At 55.3% G+C, this 23,896-nt stretch overlaps 3 protein-coding genes across 5 annotated transcripts; 2 read left to right on the top strand and 1 right to left on the bottom strand.

The window, feature by feature from the left end:
• Positions 1 to 536: 536 nt before the first annotated feature.
• TUBGCP2 (tubulin gamma complex associated protein 2) lies at positions 537 to 10,844 on the bottom strand. The gene is made up of 17 exons (XM_053377362.1): positions 10,629 to 10,844; positions 10,395 to 10,523; positions 9,845 to 10,036; positions 9,272 to 9,431; positions 8,442 to 8,649; positions 7,900 to 8,099; positions 6,332 to 6,521; positions 6,011 to 6,156; positions 5,256 to 5,436; positions 4,636 to 4,816; positions 3,400 to 3,572; positions 2,996 to 3,124; positions 2,362 to 2,482; positions 1,734 to 1,877; positions 1,502 to 1,630; positions 1,089 to 1,252; positions 537 to 862 (listed from the first exon to the last, which is right to left on the bottom strand). Exons 1-17 carry the CDS (start codon positions 10,797 to 10,799, stop codon positions 751 to 753), a joined length of 2,730 nt encoding a protein of 909 aa, XP_053233337.1. The 5' UTR covers positions 10,800 to 10,844; the 3' UTR covers positions 537 to 750.
• A 7-nt stretch (positions 10,845 to 10,851) lies between these two features.
• ZNF511 (zinc finger protein 511) lies at positions 10,852 to 13,618 on the top strand. The gene is made up of 6 exons (XM_053378983.1): positions 10,852 to 10,989; positions 11,083 to 11,153; positions 11,250 to 11,466; positions 11,755 to 11,879; positions 12,333 to 12,530; positions 13,264 to 13,618. The coding sequence occupies exons 1-6, from the start codon at positions 10,891 to 10,893 to the stop codon at positions 13,331 to 13,333; spliced, it is 780 nt and encodes a 259-aa protein (XP_053234958.1). The 5' UTR covers positions 10,852 to 10,890; the 3' UTR covers positions 13,334 to 13,618.
• A 1,484-nt stretch (positions 13,619 to 15,102) lies between these two features.
• Positions 15,103 to 23,522, top strand: LOC128408687 (transmembrane ascorbate-dependent reductase CYB561). 3 transcript variants are annotated; one of them, XM_053378796.1, is made up of 6 exons: positions 15,103 to 15,164; positions 19,292 to 19,522; positions 19,966 to 20,064; positions 20,555 to 20,658; positions 21,627 to 21,784; positions 22,193 to 23,522. In XM_053378796.1, the coding sequence occupies exons 2-6, from the start codon at positions 19,315 to 19,317 to the stop codon at positions 22,386 to 22,388; spliced, it is 765 nt and encodes a 254-aa protein (XP_053234771.1). In that variant the 5' UTR covers positions 15,103 to 15,164; positions 19,292 to 19,314; the 3' UTR covers positions 22,389 to 23,522. The 3 variants fall into 3 exon arrangements, with proteins under 3 accessions (XP_053234771.1, XP_053234840.1, XP_053234706.1); XM_053378865.1 differs by lacking the exon at positions 15,103 to 15,164 and adding an exon at positions 15,534 to 15,621; XM_053378731.1 differs by lacking the exon at positions 15,103 to 15,164 and adding an exon at positions 15,832 to 15,981.
• Positions 23,523 to 23,896: the final 374 nt, after the last annotated feature.

Here is a 23,896-nt window from a genome sequence, read left to right on the forward strand (position 1 = left end):
TTTCATAATCTTTTCCTGTGGCCTCTGTATCTGTGCTGCATCTCCTCAATGGTTGCCTTCTAGCCTTTAACAAGCTGTTCTTCATCTCACACACACTGCATTTCACCAGAGCAGATTAGTTTCTCTCCCAGCTCCCCCGCAGAAAGCTAGTGGAGGGGGGGTTGAAGAGTGAGTCGAAGTGCCAAGTTTCTCAGCTCCAAAAAAGGCAGGTTGCAGCAACATTGCCAATGCCGTATGAACAAGCAAGAAGCTTCCCTCCTTGCGGGTGTGTGTGTGTTGGGGTGTTACGAGGGAGCTTTCAATATATGGTGTGGGTATCCTCTTTGGCAAGCCCACAACTAAGACAGTCTAATGGAAAGGACCCTCTTTCCCAACAGAGCATGTAGGACGCAGTGTGGGTGAACATCCACCCACCCACCCACTGCCCCAAGGTTATGGGGTGGGGCCTTGCTGTGCCCCCTTCGGCTCCATCACCATCTCATAGGCCTCAACGCCTCCCTCCCGCCACCTGTGTCACATGACAGGACTTCAGGAACTGCTTACAGGTACTTTTTATGTCAAGTAAAATACACCAAATTGTTCAGCTGCGTTGAAAAAGTAGATGCATCCAGAAACGCCACAATTCTTTATGGACAAGCAACGGCGGCTGCAGCGGGAGTGTGTTGCTGCAGCTCTAGGCTACCTACGCAATAAAAGTGCTAAATTTACGTGGGGAGTTCTGGGTGCAGCCCCCGGGGAGAGGGAAGGGGATCACTGGGTGGCCACCAGAGGCCTGGGGGGGCCCGCCTGCAGCACGGCCTTCTGGCTCCGCTCGGCAGACATGTGCTCCAGCCGCTCCGTGTAGAAGCCGTTGAAGTCCAATCTGGGGGCGGAGAGAGAGAGGGAGAGGAGGGTGGAAGCAGCACAGGAGCGTGACCAGGAAGTCCCTCTGCCAGAGCAGAATCTGCAGAGTCCAACCTCCTCCTTCCTGCCATGGCCAAGCAGGCGCCATTCCCTGCACAGCCGCCCTGATGCTGGGAGGAGGACAGAGCCTCCACACGAGCCCCAGGCTCCCTCCAGCTGCCCAAGAGATGCTGCTCCCTGCTCACCTGTAAATGATGTTGATCATGCTGTGCTCGCAGTCATTGGTGCTGTAGATGCTCAGCTTGTCCAGCAGGTCCAGGAGGTGGGCTGAGAAATTGCTGTCAAACTTGTTGATTGTGGCCTCGAAGCCAGAGGTGACTTGCATTGTATCGGTCTGCTCTGCTAACAGCTGCAGAGGTTGGGGGGGGGGGAGAGAGTTAAGGCTCACAAGGGAGAAGAGAGGGCAGGCAAGGAAGCGGCCCTGGCCTTGCTGCCATGGTTCATCCTGGGGCAGGATTTCCTGGAGAGCACAAGGACTTGGGAAGGAGCCAGATAGTGCTACGAGAGAAGGGCTCTGCCCACACCTGAGGTGCTTTCCTGAGCGAAGGGCTGGGATCTGCAAATGAAGAAGCACCTCCACCCTCCCCTGCACCCCTACCTTGTTCGCCAGCTGCTTCCGGGTGGATTCCTCTATGCGCTCCTGCTCGGTGGGGGGCCCCCTCATGGTCCCGTGCTCCACCGCCTGGCGCCCCAGCTCATTGTCCAGCTTTATGCTGTGCGATAATCTCTGGTGGGTGGGACAAAGGCAGGCATGAGCCCAGAGAATGCTGGCGCACTCAGGGGGTGCCCCTCGCTCCCCGTGGCACAGAGGGACGCAAGAGGGAGCCCACCTGCATGCAGTTGGTGAACATGACGCAGACAGACATCATCTTGGAGAAGATCTTCAGCAGCTCTGGGTTGGTGAGCATGCAGTCCTTCAAGCAGTTGTCCAGGAAGCTGGTGTGGTGGCTCAAGACATCATCAATATTGGAAGCCTGCCCAGAGGAGACAGAGCCCATCAGAAACGCCCAGCAAAGAGGGAATCGGAAACAGCCATGGCCAGAAATAGTTCTCTGTTCTTTTGCTACAATCAACATGCAGAGCTAGCGATGACAAAGCCTTATTTTCAGGGGCTGAGGCAGGTGGCAAAGGGAGCTCCATCTCACTGTCACATTGGAGGAAAGGGAGCACTAGAAGCCAAAATGTAGCCAAGGGGCTTTCTGGGCCAGTGGCCTCCTGTGAGCAGCTACTTCAGGCTCTCTGGCACAGCAGAAAGCTCCTTACCACCCAGAACCTTGCTTTCCCAAAAGAGCCTGACACCCTTCCAACTCACAAATGAACCCCCTGTTTTAGCGGAAAAAGAAGAAAGCCCCTTGGGAACAGAGGCCCCACCCAGCCCCACCTTTGGGGGGCGAAAGGAGGACTCGGGGGCCTGGTGTGGCCCACAGAGGATCTGAGAGCCACTGGCCCAAAACTGACCGACTTCAGGTTCTTCTCCAGGATGTGCCAAGTTGGCTCCATCACTTCGAACATCATGTAGTACTGGATATTCTGCACAAAGTTGAGCATCCGTTGGCGGAGAGTGAAGGCGCCAGCAAACCTGGGAACAAGAGAGAGGGAGGAGCCTGGAGGGGTAGATGGGAGGAGAGCCCCTGTGGGGCTGCAGGATGCTGCCCAGAAGCCCAGGAAGGAGCCGAAACCAGTGCCAGGCAGGAGGAGCCCTGCAACTGGGGGGGGGGGGGAGGAAGGAAGCAAGGAGAAGAGACCCCCCCACACACCCACCAGTTCTGACTACCAAGGTCTTTGCCCCTTGAGCGGCTTCTGAATCCTCAGTGCCCCCTTCCAGAATCTGAAGGGGGAGCTCCCAGGGCCAGAGGACTTGCAGGGAGAGACCCTCTTGCTGCCGGGGGACCCAGCAGCCCAATGCCCTCCCATTGGCCTCATCCATCCAAGAGGGTGTTCATTCTGCAGAAAGCAGGAAGGCCCAGGAAGCAGCTACAGCTCAGTGGGCTGAGCACCCACGGCGCATGTGGAGGGGCCAGGCTCCGCTCTAGGCCTCCGCCTTCAGAGACTCTGCTGGCGACTGGGCCTGCTTGGCTCTGGGAGAGCTCACCATTTGGAGGAGTGCAGGGAGCACTGCTTGGCCGTCTTGCTGCTGATCCAGACGTTGCACAGCTGGCGCTCCACATGTTTGCAATAAAACATGTGCCGGAAGAGCATCTGGTAGCGCGTCAAGGCCTTCCTAGGAGACGGGGAGAGGCGTGGAGGAGCTGCTGCTTGGCCAGGGCCCGGAGGGGCCAAGGCAGGTTACCTCAGGGCCAGGGGCCAGCCAGCCCTCTTTCCTCCAGAGGCACCAAGGAGGCCTTCCCAGCACCCCTTCCCCTCCAGAGTTATGATGCATTGACTGAGGCACATGCACGGAGGAAGGAGGATCAGGATCAGGCCAATGGCTGGCTGTGCTCTGCCCCCTCTGGATGGAAAGGATGAGCCACCATCAGCTGAGCTGCTCTGCCTTACCTGTTGATGATCAGCGAGAGAGGCCACTTCACGATGTAATCGAAGGAAAAGGCTTCCAGGCCGCTGAGCGAGAGCTCCGTGGGGTCTGCGTGGATGATGGCCTTCTCCTGCTTGGTTTCGATGGCCAGGACTCTCAGGAGCTGCGTGATGAGATCGTGGGGCATCAAGTCAACCTGGAAAGAGGAGGGAGGTCAGTCAGACACTCAAACTGCCAAACAGAGCATGTGACCAGACTGTCAACAAACGATAGCAAATATTTGAATTTTCAATCACTGACAGTCCGTGAGGCCAAAGTCAAACCCTGAACCAGCAGAAACGCTCCATAGTAGTCTTAAAAAACCTGGAATAATAATTAATAATAATAATAATAATAATAATAATAATAATAATAATAATTTATTTATACCCCATCCATCTGGCTGGGTTTTCGCAGCCATTCTGGGCAGCTTTCAACAAAGTATTAAAACACATTGGTCCGTTATGGTTAATGGTATCAAAAGCCGCTGAGAGATCCAGCAGAACTAGGAAACACCTCTCACCTTTGTCCCTAACCTGCCAGAGATCATCGACCAGCACAACCAAGGCAGTTTCAGTCCCATGGTGAGGCCTGCATCGCGACTGAAAGGGATCTAAATGGTTCACATCCTCCAGGAGTGCTTGGAGTTGTTCAGCAACTACCTGCTCAATCACCTTGCCCAAGAATGGAAGATTTGAGACTGGGTGATAGTTGGCCATCGTGGCCGCGTCTAAAGATGTTTTTTTAAGAAGTGGTTTGATAACCGCCTCTTTCAGCGGGTCTAGGAAGGCTCCCTCAGAGAGAAGCATTTACCACCCCACGAAGCCCATCGCCCAGTCCTTCCCGGCTAGCTTTTATAAGCCAGGATGGGCAAGGATCCAGGAGACAGGTGGTTGGTTTCACTCGTCCAAGCAGCCTGTCCACATCCTCAGAGGTCACAGATTGGAACTGATTCCATGCAACTTGACTAGACAGGATTCTAGCACTCTCCTGGCCTGACCCTGCTTCCATGGTGGAGTCTACCTCTTCCTGAATCTGAGCAACTTTATCTGCAAAAAGTCTTTTCTTTGGTTGGGTGGGCAAGGGCTCCACACCAAACGTCCCCCAGAGCCCTGCTAGACAAGCCAAAGCCACTCGCGGGGTTGCCCTGGCTCAATGGGGAGACACTGGCAGCACCTCTGGGGCTCTGAGGCCTAGCCTTTGTGCCGGGCATCCTTTACCTTCAAGTCATCCTTGAAGGGGTCTGTGTTTGCTGTGCTCATCCGCAGGGCCAGCTCCAGTAGAGCCTCCAGCCGGGTGGGGACAATGTCGTCCACTGGCTTCTTCAGCTCCTCTTCGGTGAGGTCCATGAAATGGACGTAGAAGTCCCCCTGGTCCATGAGGAAGTAGTGCTTGATGGACCTGCTCACCGAAAGGGGCCACCAGTCAACTCACTGCGGCAGGAACAGAGGAGGCAGGAGGGACCCCTCACCCACTGCCTGCCTCCTCCCGCCCAGTAGAAACAGGAAGAAGCGGACCTGGCTTTTGGAATAAGAAGTGCTGCAAGTATCTTTATGCCATCTGCAATAAAGCAGCCCCTTGCAATTCAGCTGGGAGGCAGGAAATGGGAGGACTCTCCCTTGGAGTGGGGGTCCCATGGCCCCTGCCCCTCCACCCAGCTCCTCCTGCAGCCTCAGGGCAAGTCTATGAAAGTGCCTGCTTCTCGCCCCCTGCTGGGAAAGCACAAGCTCCTCCACACTTTTGCCCCTTCATTTCCCAAATCAGCAGCCCCTAAAACTGTCCCAGTTGGCATGGAGAAGAAAAGCAGCCTGCAAGAGACACTACTTGGAAGGAAGCAAACCTTAAGTGGGCGACAAGTTCTTTTTCCTCCATGAGGAAATCGAGCAGCACTTTGCTGGCGTAGTTGTAGGCTTTCTCGATCTGCTCCACATATTCCCGCTCCTTCAGTGTGTAGATGACCTCTTTGGCCAGGGGGCAAGTGACATCACGGCCACACTCCCGAACGACATTCAAATACTTCCCTGCAGGACGGGAGGGACAAAGGGACATGAGGACGGGCTCAGCTCTTCACTAAACGCTGTTCAGACCTTGTACACAAACAAATGAGCACATTTCCTCTCCCTTCCCTGCTGTCCCTCTCATCCTCCCACTGCATGAAACTTCAGCACAGAAGCTGACATTAGTCTCTGCTGAAACTCATTTTGTTAGTTTGGGCTGACTTCTCCAATCCGTTAAGGTATTTTTGCATCCTGATTCTGTCTTCTGCAGCATTAGCTACCCCTCCCAGTTTGGTATCCTCTGCAAATTTGATGAGGATCCCCTCAATTTCTTCATCTGTCATCTCCCTCCTTGACGGAAGGGCAATGGAAAGAAGCCAGATAAATACAACGATAGGCTTTTGGAGCTTGAGAAAAAATCTCACAGGATATCCTCCATACGACTCACCCAGAGGCAGAAGGGAAGAGCTGCAAAGGGAACCAGACCTCCCAGGCACTCCACAACCGCTCCCCCCCCCGCCCCGCCTGGGGGCTTCTCCATCCACTGCATGACCCCCCCCCTCCCGCTTTCCTGTCAAGCAGGAAGTTGGCTCCTCACCTGTGCTGAGAATTTTGTCTGCAATCTTCTGGAGGAAGGAGGGGATCTGCTGCTGGACAATCGTGTACCTCTGGTCCCAGTACTTGTCATTATAGTCTTCTTGGATCTTCTCCTTCTGGAGCTCATGCTCTTCCACCATGAATTCACTGTGGAATTAAAAAACGGTTAGGCCCATGGCAGGGAAGCGCAGAGCAGGAGGCTCCCCAGGGCTCTTCATCCAGGCAGTTCCAGGACACAGCACCCTGCTTGGACTCCCAAACAGACCACAGAGGTTTCTCCAGCTCACATGCCAAGAGAAGGAACACAGGTTCCTCCGCCCACCTGTAGGGATCATTGATGATGCCTCGATAGATCCATTTCTCCAGGATTTCGAAGTAGGGGACGCTGGCAGCCTTGGTCAAGTAGAGGCAGAGCTCCTGGGCTTGGCTGTCTCCCGTGTAGTTGAACGTCTTATCATGCAGCAGGCTGAGTGTTGACCCTCCAACACACTCCCCTTTGTCCACAGAAGTGGCTGCAACAAGAAGCAAAGGCCAAGAAGAGCCACGTCCCGCTGAAGCCAGGGTTGGTCAGGGCACAGGTGCCCATCCATGGCAGACACACCTGGATGTTGCAGGAGCTCCCCCATCTGAAAAGGGGTCAGCAGGAGATGGCTGCTCTGGACCATGGCCTGGGACACCGGCTTACGAGGTGAGCACCCAGAGCGGAGGCAGGGTTTCCGCAAGGCTCAATGGGCCCTTGGGGTTGGGTCACTTGTGGCCCCCAAAGGTGCCCAAGAACCTCTGAAAAGAGGCTACTGGCAAGCACTTCAGGAACAGAACCTCTGCCACTCCCTGGTTGTCCTCAAGTGCACTTATCGCGATTGAGGTGCTCCAGCCAATCCCCTGTGCTGAATCTGAATCATGTAGAACTGTTTATTCAAAGAATGTCCTCCCACCCCACCCTATTCAGCTGATAGAAGCTTCTGCAAAATCAACAAATAGTGTACAGCTCACAGACTGCAGACACACAGAAACAGAGAGCGAGCACGCCAGCATTATTCCCGCAGTCAGCAGGAGGGGCCAGGGGATTGGTTTTAATAACTGTATTATAAGTTGGTACTGTTATAATGAGGCTATTATCAGATTGTAATTGCAAACTACTTCTTCTTCTTCTCCTTCTTCTTCTTCTTAATTGAATTTATATACCACCCTATACCTGGAGGTCTCAGGGAGGTTCACAGAAGAGATCAACCTTAAAAACTGTAATATATATACAGTAATCAAAATGAAGACATGCCGACATCCCTCTGTGTCAACTTTATAAAAATTATTACCAAAATAAGGAGGGGCCAGAGGATGCCCCCTTCTGCTCTGGGGCACCAGGGTAGGGGGGACTTGGAGGCTTCCACAGCATTTGGGGGGGGATGTGTGTACAAAGGAAGCTCCCCTGCAGCTCCTCTTTCTAGGGCTGAGGGATGGGGCTCCTTGTGGGAAGGAGGAGGAGTGGCATTCCCAGGGGGTGGGTAGGCCCAGAGGGAGCCCCTTTGACTTTGCTGCCCCCAGGAAAAGGAATGACCCAATCACTGGCCTCACCTGAGACTGACTGTGGCACGAGGGAAGCCCTTTCAGCGGTGGGCTGCTGGACTCCCTTGGAAGGACCCTCCCTGCAGCAACATCCCAGCAGTGGGCAGAGCCAGAGACCCATTTGGACACACGGACCCATCTCCTTCCACCGCCCCCTTGATGAAGGAGAGCCAGCTCAGCCTCTCCTGGCACTGGGGCTCCAAGGTCCAAGCCTCCCTCCCTCCCTTGCCCCCTCCAGGGGAGCAGGAGGCAAGCAGACAGAGAAGGCGGCTGCCCAGAAAGACACCCTGCTCACTGCCCCCCAGAGAGACCTTGCCCTGCACTCACCCAGGGAAGCCAGGATCTCCATGGTCCTCATGGTGGGCTGGATGTAGAACCAGAGCTTCTGCAGGGAGAGCAGGCCTTGGCGCTGCAGGTGCTCCAGCTGCGTCACCAGGGTCATGTATTCCTTGACCAGGGCCCTCATGGCGGCCGCCAGCGCATGGTTCACCTGCCCGTACTCAAAGGAAGACTTCTCTTCCACAAACCTGTCAGGGCGCAGGACAGAGAGCTGCTGCTGGAAGCCAGCCCCAGCACCTCTGGGCCCCACCAGAAACGTGGCCCACCAATGCCACCCCCCCGCCCCACCTGCCCGAGATGCAAGGAAGCCTTGTTCTTGTGCAGCTCAGCAATGAGAGGAAGCAGGAAGCTCCCTAGGCTCCCTGAGCTCCAGGGGCCTTTGGGGCTCTGAGCTGCTGCAGCCCCCAGGTGGGAGGAACCCCAGAGGCCCCCCCACCCAGCCCTCAGCCAGAGGGATGGGACACAGGCTGTTGCTGCGTCTTCTTCGCCTCCCCCAGCTCCGTCCCTGATGAGGAACCCCAGGCTGCTACCTGGTGACGATGGAGTAGCTCGCTGCCACGGGGAGGATCCTGGTGACCAGCTCCTTGACCGACATATCCAGGTTGGGATCCACCAAGAAAGTGCGGCTCTCTCTGCCCACCAGTGGCTGCGCAGTGATGTACCGGCCATCCACCCCAATCAGAACGTAGAGCAAGTCCTCCACCACAGCAGATTCCTGGGCTGCCAGTGGCAAAGTCCCTGGCAGAGGAAAGCGGCACGTCATGCACCGGCGCCACTCGAACAAATGCATCTGGGGAACCCGCCTGAGGGCCAAAAGGGCAGCTGGCCATTCTAAAAAAGAGCAGGGTCTCCCACCAGCGGGAGAGGAGAGGGCATTTGACAGGTGGCTGCCTTGATATGCTCTTTGACTTTATCCCTATTGATATTTTGTGTACCTGGACACGGTTTGGTGTGCTTATTTTTTTACGTCAAGCTGTTTGACACTTTTTATTGTGCCTGCTGGGCTCACAAATAAAACTCTACTCATATTCATGTGTTTTTAATCTATGGTAAGCTGGCAGTTGTTGGCGGCTATGGGAGAGGAGAGGGCTCTTGGGCTTGGATCCTGCCAATGGATTTCCCATTGGGGGCATCTGGTGGGCCCCTGTGAGGACAGTATGCTGGAATGGATAGGCCCCTTTGGCCTGATCCAGCCGCCCCACTCTTCTTGTGTTCTGGACCTTCCGCGCTGCACTACCCAGACCCACATTGGCAGAGCATCACCAGCTGCCCATTAAGGGTCCCAGAGAAATATCCAGGCAGGGGAGGCAGAAACAGCCCCAAGCTGTGAGACCCTCTGCTCCTCTCGTGCAAGACTCACCTATAGGCACCGTGGTGTCCAGGCTCAGGCTGGAGCTCGTGAGGAAGTCCCCGATGAGGGCCGGCCTCTCATACACCCAGGCCGGAAAGGACGGGATGGGCTGCCCAGAGTTCTTCCTGTTCTGCTTGTCCCTGAGCGACTTCCGCACCAGCTCAAGAGACTGCCAAGGAAGAGAGCGAGTGACAGGCCAGCCCAGACACTGAACTATCAAGCAGCCATGGCAGCAGGGTGTGTGGCAGCTGGGCTCCCACTCGCTGCCAGTTCCTGCCCCCTTTGCTCAGGGGGCAAAAGAGGCTGGCACAGTATTTGCACCCAGGGAGGCCTCTCAGGACCCACCCCTACTCCCCTTGGCAAACCAAAGAGCAGCCCACCCACCCGGAGCGTTGGACAAGGCAGAACTTCCTCTGAAGTAGGCACTACAGGGAGCCCAGCTAAGGACCTCCTGCCCACTGAGGTCACTGGCTTCCCATCCCAGGCTTGCCGTGTGTGAGAGAGAGATCCCAAAGGCTTTGGCTGCAGCAGAACCCTCCCTTCCCAAATAACAAATCAGGGGACCCGAGAGAAGAGAGGGACCTGTGGGGCGCTGGAGCTGGTTGTGACGGTGCCCAGCTGCTTCCGTAGCTCCTCCAGCTCCTGGACGGTCATTTTGGCTGTTGTTGAGGGGATGGAGAAAGTGACGCTGCTGCTGGCTCCGCCACTGTTGGCCGCTGCATTGGCTGCTAGCTCTGCCCTTTCCTTGGCATTTTGCTGCAAGTACTGGAGGGTCTGCAAAAGCCCCACAAAAAGCAGAACTCAGGAATGGCACCAAAGAGCCACAGCCCACAAGGAGAGTGGATCTCTCAGCTGCCTCCCCAGTCTTGATATATGACAGCCGAGGTGGGCAACCTGCAGCCCTCAGGGGTTCAGGCCTCAGGCCAGAGCAACCTGTCTCTCTCTTGTCAGTCTGCCGGGTGGGAAGGGAGAGGGGGAGCGGGGGCTCTGGACCCTCCAAGCCTGGGCTGCAGGTCCCACCCTCTGCTTCTTCTCTTGATGGGGAACCGGTGAGCCAGCGCTGGGCTGGCTGGGGCTGCTTCTGGGGGGACCCGTCTCTCTGTCCCCGCCCGCGCCGCTGGCCTCTCCTCACCTCCTTGTCCTCGGTCAGCTTGGAGAGCAGCTGCACCAGCGAGTCCAGGTGCCGCGTGTTCTTCGACTTCAGCTCGTCGTACTTGGTCAGAAAGTCTTCCGGCGTCCGAGAAAACTCCGCGATCTTCACCTGCGGGGAGACGGGGGGGGGTCAGCGCCCGGCGGGGGGAGTCCCGGGGGGGGTCCCGGGGGGGTCCTTCCTTCTCTCCCTCCCTCCCCCCGGGGCCTGGCTCGCCTTGGCTCCGAGGGCGGCGGCGGAGGTGGCGAGGAAGGGCCCGCTCTGGCTCCTCTGCAGCAGCTCCACGTAGCCCTCGGCGCCGCCTTCCCCGCAGGAGCCCCTCGCGCGGAGGAGCCGGAGAAGCTCGTTCACGTCGTGGTGGAGCCGGAACTCGCTCATGGCCGCCATGGACCGGGAGGCGTCTCCCCGGCAACGGGGCCCCGGAAGCGGGAGAGAGAGAGACCCGCCTCTTCCGGCAGCGGGCGAGGAAAGCGGGAGGATGCGGGACGAGGAAGGCGAGCGAGGCGGCGGAGGCGGAGGGCCCTTCCGCTTCCGCCCGGCCAGGCTCCGCTTCCCCGCGCAGCACCCCTTCTTCGAGGCAGGCGGGCGGGCTGGGGGGGGGGGAGAGGGGAGCCCTGGGGGGGGCCCTCCCGGAAGTGGCGTCATCCGGGTCTTTCTTCCTTCGTCTTAGGACGGCGACGTCCAGCGGCATCTCGGCCTCCAGGATGCGCAGCCCAGCGCCCCCCCCGGAGGGGCCTCCCGGTGAGCGTCGCCCGCGGGGGAACCTTCTCGCCTCCCTGCGGGGCGGGTCTGGGTGGCCTTTGGGTGCCCCTTGCGACCCCGCTGTGTCTCCCGCAGGCCCCCCGCCGCCGCCGCCGCCGCCTTCTCGTGCCCGGCCGTGGGCTGCGCGCAGGTCTTCGACTCCCTGGCCAGCTGCGAGCACCACTACGGCCTCCTCCACCGCAGCGCCTGCTCGGCCTGCCAGCGCGCCTTCCCCTCGGCGCACCTGCTGCACCTGCACCTGCTGGAGTGGCACGACGCCCTCTTCGGGGTCATGGCGGAGAAGCGCAGCCTGGTGAGAGCCGGAGGCCCCTGGAGGGCAAGGCAGCCCTGGCGCTGCTCCATGAAGGGGCTTATAGTCCGTATAATAGGCCATTGCATCAGTAGCCAGCTGCTGCTTCATGACAATAATTTTATTATTTGTATCTTGTTCCCCTGACTGTATTGCCCCAGCCACTCTGGGCTGCTTCCAACAAAATATAAAAACGCAATAAGACATCAGAGATTTTTTTCAAAAGCCCACCTCTGCTTGAGTGGTTGGGACCCCAAATGCTGACCAGCCCCTTCTTGCCCCCTTTTCTAGTACCAGTGCCTGGTTGAGAGCTGTCCAGAGAAGTTCAAGAACAGCAAAGAGCGCAAGGAGCACTTGATCCGAGTTCACTGCTACCCGTCGGACTTCCGCTTTGATAAACCCGTGAAGGCAAAGAGGTAAGTACTTAGGTGTGGGTAACAGGGGGGGGGGAGCAGACATGCTCACTGTTCAGCAGACTGGCTTCGGACATGGAGCGGTGGGGGGGAGCAGACAAATCTTCTAGACAAATCTAGTACTGTTTGGCTTTCTTTGGAATCCTGCCCTTTTCGCCCAGGAGCCAAGGTAGGTGAGGCTGAGAGGAAGTGCCTGGCCCCAAGGCCACTTGGTGAGCCTCATGGGTGGGGAGGGATTTAGATCCTCTTCTAAAAAGTCTTTGCCTGCCACTGTGACTGCATGTTGCAGGAAGAAAAGCAAGGCTGGGGGGAGAAGAAGCTGACAAGGGAGAAGGGCCAGGACTCACAGACAGCCTCCATGTGGTGAGAGAAACTGGGGTGGTGGCAGCAGCAAGGTCCTCATGCCTTTTCATAAAGTTTGCAAGGCTTTTGCTCTGGGCTGTGTTTTTGTGCCAGCACAAAGGCAGCGAGATCTCCCTCCAGAGAGACCACCTTCCCGATGGATGTGTGGGAGGGAGAAGACTGCAGGGAGCCAGCAGCGGACGATGCCATGGAAGTCGGCCCCAGCGAGAGCACAGAGGAGAAGCCGCCCCAGCCTGGGGCAGAGGACACGCCAGCCTTTCCGCCACCTGAGAGGCGGCTCTACAGGTCCAGGTCGGTGCCTCTCCTGGAGCGGCTGTCCTCGTCTTAGCATCCGCTTGTTCTTTGTGTGTGGAGAATGATGTCAACGCTTGCTTCTTCTGTCAGCCACAAACTAAAAAGGGTCACTAAACCTCCAAGAGAAAATAGGTATCTCATCTTAAAATCCTGCCCCAAATCTTTTTGAATGGCTGGAAGCTGCATGAATGGCATTGTGTGAGTGAAACTTGGGGCGATTTGGCACTACTAACTAATATTGCTGTTTATATTAAAATTATATCCCCTTTCCTCCTGAAGAAGCACAGGGTAGTAACGTCTTGAAATGTGTAAGTCTGGCCTCTGGAATAAGTCAGAAAGAGCTGTTCTGCTTTTGGAATATTGCTTGCATGTATATATGTTTGCATAGCTTAGTTACTGAACTGGTGACTGGGTATTTTTTTTACTAATCAAATGACAACGCTTCATGCACTTGTGGTAACATGAGCTCAATATGGAGGTACCAGAAATGAGTTAAAATAAGGAACTACACCCATTGTTGAGCCTGAGTGGCTGAGCAACAGGAAAGCGTAACAAATTTCAATAGATTTCAGGGCCTTCTGTAGTCACACAAGTTATCTTAAACGGCAGCGCTCGCATATGGCATTTGGAAACCTGAGAAGCCTCAGCCAAGCCTCTGATCCACCCAGAGCCCTTTTTACTGCTGGCCATGAGGACACTGAAAGCTCTCTTGCTGTTCCTTCTCTTCCAGTGTCCCACACACTGTTTGCTTTGGACAAGGGGCAAAGCGCAGCTTCCAAGGCAGAAAAAAGAAGGCCTGAGGGACCAAAGAGGAACTTCAGGAAGTGGCAGAGTGAAGAAAGACTTTTGCAAAGCCCAGGCGGCCTTTCCTCAGGCAGAGGAGCTGGTTTTGACCCTTCAGCAGAGGCAAAGTGGGCTCTGGTGTAGGGAGGTGTGCCTGCCCTACCTGGCAGAGACAGTGAACTGGGTCCTTCTCCAACTGGGAGCTGCTCCTGCAGGCCAGGAGTCCCCAGGACCAGAGTTGCGTGCGGAGGGTGAAAATCGTTTCTGTATTTTTGAAAATAAAATGCTTGGTGTTTACAGAATCCTGGATGTTGAAAAGAGCAGCTGGTTGATTAAGCCACAGGAGGCAAATGGAGGGTCATCTCTCTCTGAACAAAATGCACAAAATACACAATCTGCATCTAAAAATAATCTGTTCCTATGTTGCAAGAAATGTCCTATCGTCTCTCCATTAATCAAAAAGGGGCCAAAGTATTATCTTTCCAGTCAATATCAGTCTTTTGGCAGAAGTAAGAGCACAAAGAGTCCATCTAGATCGACCAACTGTCAAGCTTCATATAATTGACATGACATTTAGGATAATGCCATCATCTGACAATTTTATTTCCCCCCAAATAGAGTATTTATACATCCTAAGACTTTAATCCAAAAATTCATAAACGTCAGACATAGCTTATACTTATGTTTCAAAGAAGCATTTTCCTAATTACATCTTCTGCAACGTTGTGAATAGTCCCTTTCTGTACAAAAGTACCAGTTCAATTCTAAATATTATCTTTTGTTGCCCAAGATGTAGTTCATAGAATCATAGAGTTGGAAGAGACCACAAGGGCCATCGAGTCCAACCCCCTGCCAAGCAGGAAACACCATCAGAGCACTCCTGACATATGGTTGTCAAGCCTCTGCTTAAAGACCTCCAAAGAAAGAGACTCCACCACACTCCTTGGCAGCAAATTCCACTGTCAAACAGCTCTTACTGTCAGGAAGTTCTTCCTAATGTTTAGGTGGAATCTTCTTTCTTGTAGTTTGGATCCATTGCTCCGTGTCCGCTTCTCTGGAGCAGCAGAAAACAACCTTTCTCCCTCCTCTATGTGACATCCTTTTATATATTTGAACATGGCTGTCATATCACCGCTTAACCTCCTCTTCTCCAGGCTAAACATGCCCAGCTCCCTTAGCCGTTCCTCATAGTTTATAATCTAAAAAACATTTGCTATGGAAGCTAAGACATTATTGTGTTTCTTAGTGGCTTTATAAAAAGAAAATCTCAAAGCAACTTAACAATACACTGTATAAAATAGAACTGGATAAAACCAGTTAAAAATCCCGGTGGAGGGAGACCCCTAACATATCTATGAAACATTTAAATCATCAGTAGGTGCTGGTGGTTCTATACAAAAATGTATTGCGGTGGCCTGTCTTAAAAGGAGTTTCCAAGAGACACCTAAAAAGCTGCAGGGAGTTCCACGGGCATCCTTCTCCTTCCTGTGGGGCCACCAGCAGCTTGTTGAGTTTCTCAACCAGGGAAGCCCCCCCCCAGCGCAGCCAGGTGCAGTCGGCAGGGAGACCCCCTCATCCGGGGAGGGGGCTTATCTGGCCCCCCGCTGGAGCTGGCGCTTCTTTCCTTGGGGCTCAGGGCAGCCCCGCCCCGGCCACCCAGCCTGCGCCCCTGCACCTGCTCGGACTGGAGGGGCAGGGAGGGGTCCTTTGGCTGCAGCCCCTCTTCCTCCTTCGCCCCGCAGCTCCCCCCGTTTCCATGGCGACGGGGTGGGGGTGGGAGGGGAGCCCGGCCGGGAGGAGGAGGCGGACGCCGCGCAGCAGCAGCGACTGGGACGGAGGCGCCGCCAGGTGAGGGGGGGGGAGGAGAGGGGCGCCTCCCTGGAGCGCCAAGGGGCCCCGCATCCCCCAGAGAAGACCCGGCTGGTCGCCCCGGTCTGGGCGGGGGGGGGAGTGGGATGGGCAACCTCGCCCTCCCCCGCGGGCGACCCAGAGTTCTGCCCCCCAGCCGGGATGGGCTTCCGTCTGCCCCCACAGGACCCCCCTCGCGGCCCTTCTTTGTCCCTCTCGAGACGGAGGCTTCTGCAAGGAGGCGCCCTCGGCAGGCGGGTCCTGCCCCCTCGCCGAAGGAGCAGGGGCCCTTCCAAGGCTGCCTCCCCGGCTTGCCCCTCTTTGGAAGCAAGGGGGGTTGACTAGATGCCCCGGGGTCCCCTCCAGACCCGGAGCCGGGGGCCCCGCCCGGCCCCTCCCGCGGGGCTGCTCTCCCTTCCTCCTTCTCTGGCTTCCTGCCTGGGCGAGAACAGGAAAGGTGAGTCATGTTAGCTGAAGGTGGCTCCGTCCAGTCCCCTGCCCCGTGCCCCCCCCCGGCCCTTCTCCGAGGCGCCCCCGGCAAGAGGGTCCGCCGGCCGAGAGCAGGAGGCGGCGGGGGCGGGCAGGTGAGGGCCCCCAGTCCGGAGCTCTGGGCGCGCCAGGGGCGGAGGTGGCTGCTGGGCACCGGGGGGCGGGCGGGCGGGAGGGAGGGAGGTCCAGGCTCTGCCCGGAGGAGGAGGAGGAGGAGGAAACGGGAGCCTCGTCTCTCCGCTGCGCAAGGAGCTCCGGAGCGGCCGGCAGACGCGCCTTGGGGGCTCCGGACGCGGAGCAGAGATCGCAGGAGCAGCAGCAGCAGCAGGTGGGTCTTGGCCGGGCTGAGCGCTGCCTGCCGGCGCTGGGGGTAGCAAAGAGGGGGCACCGAGGAGGGAAGAGCCAGGCCCAGCCTGCTTTGGCCCCTCAGAACCTGGGTCGCTTGGGCTCCCGGCAGGTGGACGGAGGATTTCTTTGGCTCTGCTGACTGCAAGGGGCGCCCAAGGAAGCGGATGCCTCTTTTGCAGAACTGGGTGGCAAGGGCAGGTCTGCCAGCCACTTCTGAGTGGATTCTGCTTGCCAGAGTTCAGCCAAACAGGTGGAGGGGCCTGTGGGCAAGATGCCTTTAATGGTTCTTTTTTTATATAACGTGGAACCTATAATATTTATTTATTTGCAGAATTTGTTGAAATTTTCAAGTCAGTACTGGGGGTTTTGTGCAAGAGAAGTCTAGAAAGTGTGTGTGTGGGGGGGGGGTTATCTCTCTGCTGTGACTTGGGGGGCAATTTGTATGAAAATAGCTTACATATATTTTTGCTGAGCCCCCCACTTTTCTTTCTTTTTGGTATTGTCTGCATTTGGGCCTTCAATATTTCTCCTTTTAGAAACTCCCATCCTTCTTGGACTCCCTTCTCTTTGACGGTGGGATCACACCCAGTAGCTCCTTAAGCTATATGAAGTTGCTCTTCTTGAAGTCCAGAGTCTGTGTCCGACTCCCCTTTCGTTTCCCCTTTCCTCTCTATCCTGAAACCCAGGAGAAGAGAATCACTTCCTCCCAACTTTCAGAGTTTCCAAGTGCTTCCACTTCATCGATCAGCTCCTCCCTGTTAGTGAGGACCAGATCCAAGATAGATGACCCCCTTGTTGGTTCTTCCACCTTCTGGGAAATGAAATGGTCAGCAAGGCAAGGGAGGAATTTGTCAGACCTTACACTCTTGGACCAGAAGATGATGCCCAGGGTCCCTTTCAACTCTACAATGGCACAGGGGGAAGGGACTTGGGATGTATGAAAGCTGGTTTGAGGTTTTGATTTTTGCTTTTTTGTCCCTTGGCAGCAACTGGTAACTTCATTCTATTACCCCCCCCCCCGGCACTGTGATTGGAAGAAGGAAGGAGAGCCTGGCCAAGGTGCTCCCTGATTAAAGGCTGGTGCTGCCAGTCATCTCCTCCCCTCCTGCCCTGGCACATCCCTTACATGGCAAGCTTCACGAGACAGGCAGTGTGGGCCTGGCATGGAGGTGGGGGGGGGTGCAATGCTGCCTTATACTGAGTGGGACCCATTGCTGCATCTTGCTCAGTACTGTCTGCACTGACTGGCAGAAGTGGCTCTCCAGGATTTCAGGCAAGGAGTCTCTCCCCAGCCTTGCCTGGAGATGCCAATGACCTTCTGCATGCCAAGCAGCTGTTCTACCACAGACCAAGTTATGGAGAGCAGGGAGGAAAGTGCAGCCCCTCTCCCTGGCAAGTCAGCACAGCCTAAAGGAATCCCCTGCCTTCTGCCTCTCCCTAGGGAGGCCTGTTCTGCAGCCAGATGTTTGCACCTGTTTTAATGGCAGCTCCTGCTCTTTGCTAGTTGTGGAGCAGCAGACTCCAAAGTGCTGGGGGGGGCAGAGGGGGATCTGGTTGGGGAGCAGGATGTTCCCAACAGAAGCCTGGATCCTGGAAGCTGAGGTGGGAGTGGGTGTCTTTATCACATTTGCATCGATTCTTGGCCAGAGCTGCAGGCCTGATTAGATCAGCGCAGTTAAGTGGATTAAGTCAATTGGCTTAGCCCCGTCCTCCTCCCTGCTGCAAAGGCCAGCTGTGTGCTGTGCAACAGAACAGGCCCCTAGGGTACCCATGTCCCTGGCAGAGGGGCAGGGAGATCCAGAGCCCAGCAACGCAGCTAGGGGACAACTCACCAGGCTCCTCAGAGGCATTGCAGGCTCTGCTTCTCCACCAGCAAATGGTGGTGCTGAGGTTTTGCCCATAAAGGTAAAGCACACCTGGATGATTAAGTCCAGTCAAAGGCGACTACAGGGTTGTGGCGCTCATCTCGCTTTCAGGCCGAGGGAGCTGCTTTTTGTCCATAGACAGCTTTTCGGATCATGTGGCTAGCAGGACTAAACCACTTCTGCTGCAATTGGACACCATGACAGAAGCCAGAGCACACAGAAACGCCATTTAGCTTCCCGTCACAGCGGTACCTATTTATCTACTTGCACTGGCATGTTTTCGAACTGCTAGGTTGGCAGGAGCTGGGAAGGGGCCACAGGAACTCATTCCGTTGCGGGGATTTGAACTGCCGACCTTCTGATCAGCAAGCCCAAGAGGCTCAGTGGTTTAGTCCTGGTTTTGCCCATAAGCACATCTAGGCTCCATCCTGCCCTATCTTTGGGTGGAGGCTCAGTAGAAGAGAAGCTGGAAGGCAGCCTGCAGGCGGTGGGGGGCGGTCAGACTTTGCATTTTCCTTTCCCAAGAGCAGAGGCTCTTGCTTGGATTGGGAACTCCCAGTGCAGAGAGGACATCATCATTGTTGGTTGTGGCCCAATGAAGGCATTTTTGTGTTTTCCTGGGGCTTGTGTTTGTTTTAAAGGGGAGGATGTTTGCAGACCTTTCTGCTGTGCTGGGTCAAAGTGCAGAGAAGGACCTGAAGATGCAGGTGGGGAACAAGCATTTTGGGTGAGGGACTCCTGGGGGGAGTTTGACCGGAGTGGGCTTCCCCAACATGGTGCTTCATGGCTGCTCAGATGTTCTGAACTCTCCAGGTCCCATCAGGTACCCCAAAACATAGCTGTATGATGCCAAGGAAGATGGGAGTTGTAGCTCCCAGATGCAGAAGGTGGAGGAGCCTCAGACTCTTGCCCCACAGCCTCGGCTTGGGCTCTCTGCCCCAGGGCCAAGTGGGGCCATGCCAGCTTCCTCTTCTCCCTGATCCTTATAGAGCCACGAAATGGTGAAGGAGAAACCCCAGGCAGCCTGGCCCAGCGTCTTAGTAGTGTATGAAAAGTATTCATAGAGCACCCTTCGTGCAAAATTCCAGAGCAGTGTGTAGCAAGCTTTACAAAAGAGATAAAATATCACTTTAAAACAATGCAGACAGATAATTAAGAATTGTAACGGGCTCCACGGAAGTCCAGCGAGATCTTGAGGGCCACCTTTGGCTCATAGAGTAACTGGTCCACCCTCTGGGCCTTCTTTGGTCACTGGAATTAACAGAAGATCTGGTGATGGGTGCAGCTTCTCCAAGGTGCTGCTGCCAAGTGGGACAAGGAGGGGTGCAGGTCTCCCCCAAATTCCAGTCCCCCCGAGATTTCCAGAGGCAGCCCCTGCCCTCCCTGGGTCTACCTGCTGACAGCTGTGCTCCTCTTGTTTGGCAGCCCCGGGCTCTGCTGAGCAGAGCATGGAGGATTCTCCGGCCAGGAGCGCCAGTCCATCTGGCCTCACCTACGCCGTGGCTGCTTCCCAGGTGGTGGGCCTGGCTGTGATCACCCTGACGGGGGCCTGGATGGGCCAATACCGAGGCGGCATTGCCTGGGATGGATCCAAGCTGCAGTTCAATGCCCACCCCCTGTGCATGGTCATTGGGATGGTCTTCCTCCAAGGAGACGGTAAGGAAGTGGTGGGAGGGGGGCCTTTGAGAACTGCCTTCCAAGGGAGACAACTGGGAGCTGCTTATTTCAACCCCCCCCCGCTGTAACTGCATTCACAATTTAGGAGAGGGGGCAGAGCAGGATGTGCCCCCCCCACAAGGGTCCACAAACTGTGTCTGCACATGGTCACATGATTAAGGCAGATGCTCCACTAGATTATCTTCCACTCTGTTATTCAAATCCCAGGCTTTTGAGAGACCCTCAAACTTTTTCAATTATTTGTTTGTTTGTTTTTAAAAAATATATTTATGAATTTATAAGTGTACAAAATACAGAACTGAAGAACGCTACTTGTGGGGTCTGAGCGGAGCAGTTCCTGGCCAGGGGAGCAAGAGCCAAGCCCCCCTCTCAGCCAGCCCCACACCTCACTGCCCCTCTCCCCTCCTCTTCTCCTCTTGCAGCCCTCCTGGTATATCGGGTCTTCCGGCATGAGAGCAAGCGCTCTACCAAAATCCTCCACGGGCTGCTCCACGCCCTGGCACTGGTCATTGCACTGGTTGGTGAGTCCGGGGGGGGGGCAGCTGGAATGATCTGCCCCATTTGCTTGAGCCTCAACCTCCTGCCTGCCTTCTCAGAAGCCCCTCTGAGGGGCACCAGGCTCAAGGGGGTGGTCAGAGGCTTCGCTGAGCCTCAGGGTCAACCCACAGCTCCTCTGAGTTCTCCAATAAGCTGGAGGAAGCGGGCATGTTTTGGGCCTCCTCTCCCATAAAAACATAAGGCTGGGGTGGACGAGGCCGTGGGTGGCTTACTGCGTTCCTCACATATGTGGATTGGGATATAACTAGCAGGGCTCCCCCAGACAGACAGACAGACAGTCTCCACCACCTGCCATTTCCACCCATGTGCTTCTTCCCAGGCAATTTGGACCTGCCCATCTCCCCATCCCTGGTCCCTCATGTTAAGTGGGGTCCCACTCTGGTGCAGTTTTGCCTGAGGGTTGGGATGGTGGGGAAAGGCAGGGGGTCACCTGAGGTCTCTCCCTCCCTCCAGGTCTGATCGCCGTGTTCCAATTCCACAAGAAGCAGAGCATCCCGGACATGTACAGCCTGCACAGCTGGTGCGGCATCCTGGCCTTTGGCTTCTACTTTGTGCAGGTGAGGCAAAAGCAGAGCGGGAGGAAGAAAGGGGGCTGGTGTCTGCCTGGCCTCCTTCCAAAGCAGGTCTGTGGCCCAGAGAGCAGAGAGAGAGAAATGCACAAGGGGCAGGAAATCAGAGCAAGAGAAAGGAAGAAACTCTGGCTGCTGATTCCCCTGTTAAAACGGCATCTGGTGCTGGGGCTCCCCAGATTCCTCAGCAACCTTGGAGGGGGGCTTGAGCTGTCCAGGGGTCTGGACCCAAGCGATTAGAGGAAGGACACCCTTGAGCCACATCCTTGCTGCATGCTGCAGCCTGACAGCTTCAGAGCTTCCAGCAGCCACCCACATCCTTCTCAGGGGGGCCTTTGATTCCAGGCGCTGGATGGGGGATCTCTGGGAGGGCTCCATCTGCACTGCAGAAACAACACGGGGCTCTTGACACTGTCTGCCTGGGGAGCTGGGTCTTGGCTCCCAGGATCCTCATCTTTTCCCAAAGCACAGCTGATCTGCATTGCTGGGAGCCCTTCCTGCGCCCCCTTCTTCCTGGGGGGGGGGGTCACTTGCAGTGGGACCACATAAAATCTTAAGAGTTGGAAGGGACCCCCCAGGGCCATGTAGTCCAGCCCCCTGCAATGCAGGAAACTCAGCTAAAGCATCCATGACAGAGGGCCATCCAGCCTCTGCTTAAAAACCTCCAAGCAAGGAGGCTGCCGCTCTGAATTGCCTTTGAGCCAGCCCTTGTGCCCCCCCCCCCCAGTCATGGCTTCCTGGGATTATTGGCAGGGAGACCTTTCGCCCCTCATCCTGGGGCCCCACCCGCCTCTCACCAGAACTTAAAGGTGGCGGCGGCAAGGGAGTTTGCAGGCTTTGAGGGCTGGCTCCTCTTTGCCTCCTGATTGTTTAGTCAATTCTGGGGATGGGATGGGCTCCATGGGAGGTGGGCTGCTGTCTCCTGACTTTGGGGCACTGCCTCCCTTCCTCCTTAGTGGCTGCTGGGCTGGAGCTTCTTCCTCTTCCCTGGAGCCTCCTTTTCGCTGCGCAGCAGATACAAACCACAGCATGTCTTCTTTGGGGCTGCCCTCCTCATCCTTTCCGTCGCCACTGCCCTGCTGGGGGTCCTGGAGGTGCTGCTCTTCAACATCAAGTGAGTGGCCCCCACTTTGTGGAAGTGTTTCTGTTTTAACTTACAACCTGATGGCTCTGTCTCTGCTCAGCTTCCTTCTGATAAATCCAGAATTCTGGGCTGCAAAGTGAGGGATGGAGCAGAAATGACTGCCTAGGAGGGGTGTTCGTTACAGCTTTTTGCAGTTTACTTGGCTAATATATTCTCAAATCAACATCTTGCAAAATGGCAGCAGTGCTGGGCTTGGAACTGAGTGCCGTCTCCATTGCCTCCTCTGGCCTGGAAGGCAGAATGAGATTCTGAACATGTCTGGTCAGCAGACGAGTTGCCCAAAGCCTTGAGCTGCCTTTTTCTTAAATGAATTAGAAATTGGGGGTGGGGTGGAGATAAAGTGCTTGTGCTAATGTCAACCTTTCTGTTCTTGCTCAGGGAGACCTACAGCTCCTTTGCCCCGGAGGGAGTCCTTGCCAACACCTTGGGCCTCCTGCTGGTGGCTTTTGGGGCCATTGTGGGCTACATCTTGACACGGGAGGAGTGGCAAAGGCCCCCCTTGGCTGAGGAGATGGCCCTGTCCATGGATTTCAAGACCCTCACAGAAGAGGGCAGCCCAACATGCCCCCAATGATGCCTGCCATCGCCGCCTGCCTGTGTCTCCATGTGGTGTCTCTCACTTGTCGTGCAACATGGTGGCTGCCACCTTTCCTGCTGGGCCACGTGTCAGCAAGCCCTCTCCAGAGGACTCTTTGCTATCCCTTTTCCTTCAGTGGCCATTGCAAGGGTCTCGTTCAGAGCAGGGGTCTCCTGCCCCTGCTCTGCTCACAGGGGGTCAGTGCCTTGGTCACTCCTGTGATCTGGGGTGTTGTGCCACATTCCCTGTGAAGAAGGGATTTAACAGGGACTTCCAGTTTCTGCTCTGGAAGCGGCTCCTCTCTTCCTCCTTTGTGTTCATTAATGGCGGCAGGACAAGGAGTCCCCTGGGGCCATTCCCAGAAGGGGGGCTGACAGCACTCACAAAAAGGGTTCAGGGGTGTTGGGAGGGCAGCTGCAGATTCTGTGCAGCTGGAGGCTGTGACTTCTTGCAGAGCTGCATCAGTAAAAAACAAAATTCTGAAGGCTTTAGACATACACACCTTCCTTCAATTAATTGTCCAAAAGATTTAAGTAAGCATGAATATTTGTAGAGTTTCTCCTGTTTACACAGTGATTATCAGGCATAACAACTGGGAGGCTGAGGCAAGAATGTTGCTTGTGCAATTCTGTCTCCTCTTTCTCTACCAGCAGATATTTGATTGAAATGTTTGTTTTTTCCAACTCCAGAAAGCCCTAAAGTTGACAGTCTCTCACTTATCCTGTTTTCTGGGGTTTGGATTCAGGCATTTCCTCTGATGCAAACTGCTCTGGGAGATCTCTGTGGGACCTGGATGTTTAATCTCTCCTAATGGCTCAACTATATAAAAAAGATTATACAATACTGCAGGTTTGCAAAATCTTTGTAAGAAAAAGGTGGGACATTATCCTATGGAAGTATTTGAATTGAATGCATCAGGTGTAATAGGGGGTTGTGTAAGAATTACTTAGCTAAGGATGAGGAACACTATGAGTACTCAATAGGCACTATGACAATACTGATCTTAAGTGTGAAATTATTTATTTTCCTGGGGACTCCTTGCCTTAATACAAATACACTCTCTTGTGTACTGACCAGTATATATTGTGTTTGGTGGTTGAGATGAACTTCAATAAATATTTGCAGCAAGTTCTTGAATTGTTTGAAGTTGAATTGTCAGTGAAATCTCAGCAGGGCCCTTTAGGACTGGATCTCGGCTGCTGGTCAAGCTACATTCATGAAGCTACTTAGTCCTGCTTAGCTCTTTCAAGAGTCAGTCCCAAATCAAGCCCAAAACTGTTCCACAAACCAGAGGCCCAGCCATTTCAGCATCTTTGTTGTGTTCTGCCAAGGGCAGCTGCTCTTTCTGGATTCAAAGGCAATAAAAATTCTTGGGGTGATGACCACACGTTACTCATACCCAGCAAGAATGAAGCACAACATAGCTGCGTAGCCAACCTGCAGAATGTATTATGTGTAATGCACAGGACTAGCCTGCATACCACATGTTAAAGCACAAAGACTAA

This window comes from Podarcis raffonei, chromosome 1 (genome assembly GCF_027172205.1).
Source record: "Podarcis raffonei isolate rPodRaf1 chromosome 1, rPodRaf1.pri, whole genome shotgun sequence".
Classification (NCBI taxonomy): Eukaryota; Metazoa; Chordata; class Lepidosauria; order Squamata; family Lacertidae; genus Podarcis; species Podarcis raffonei.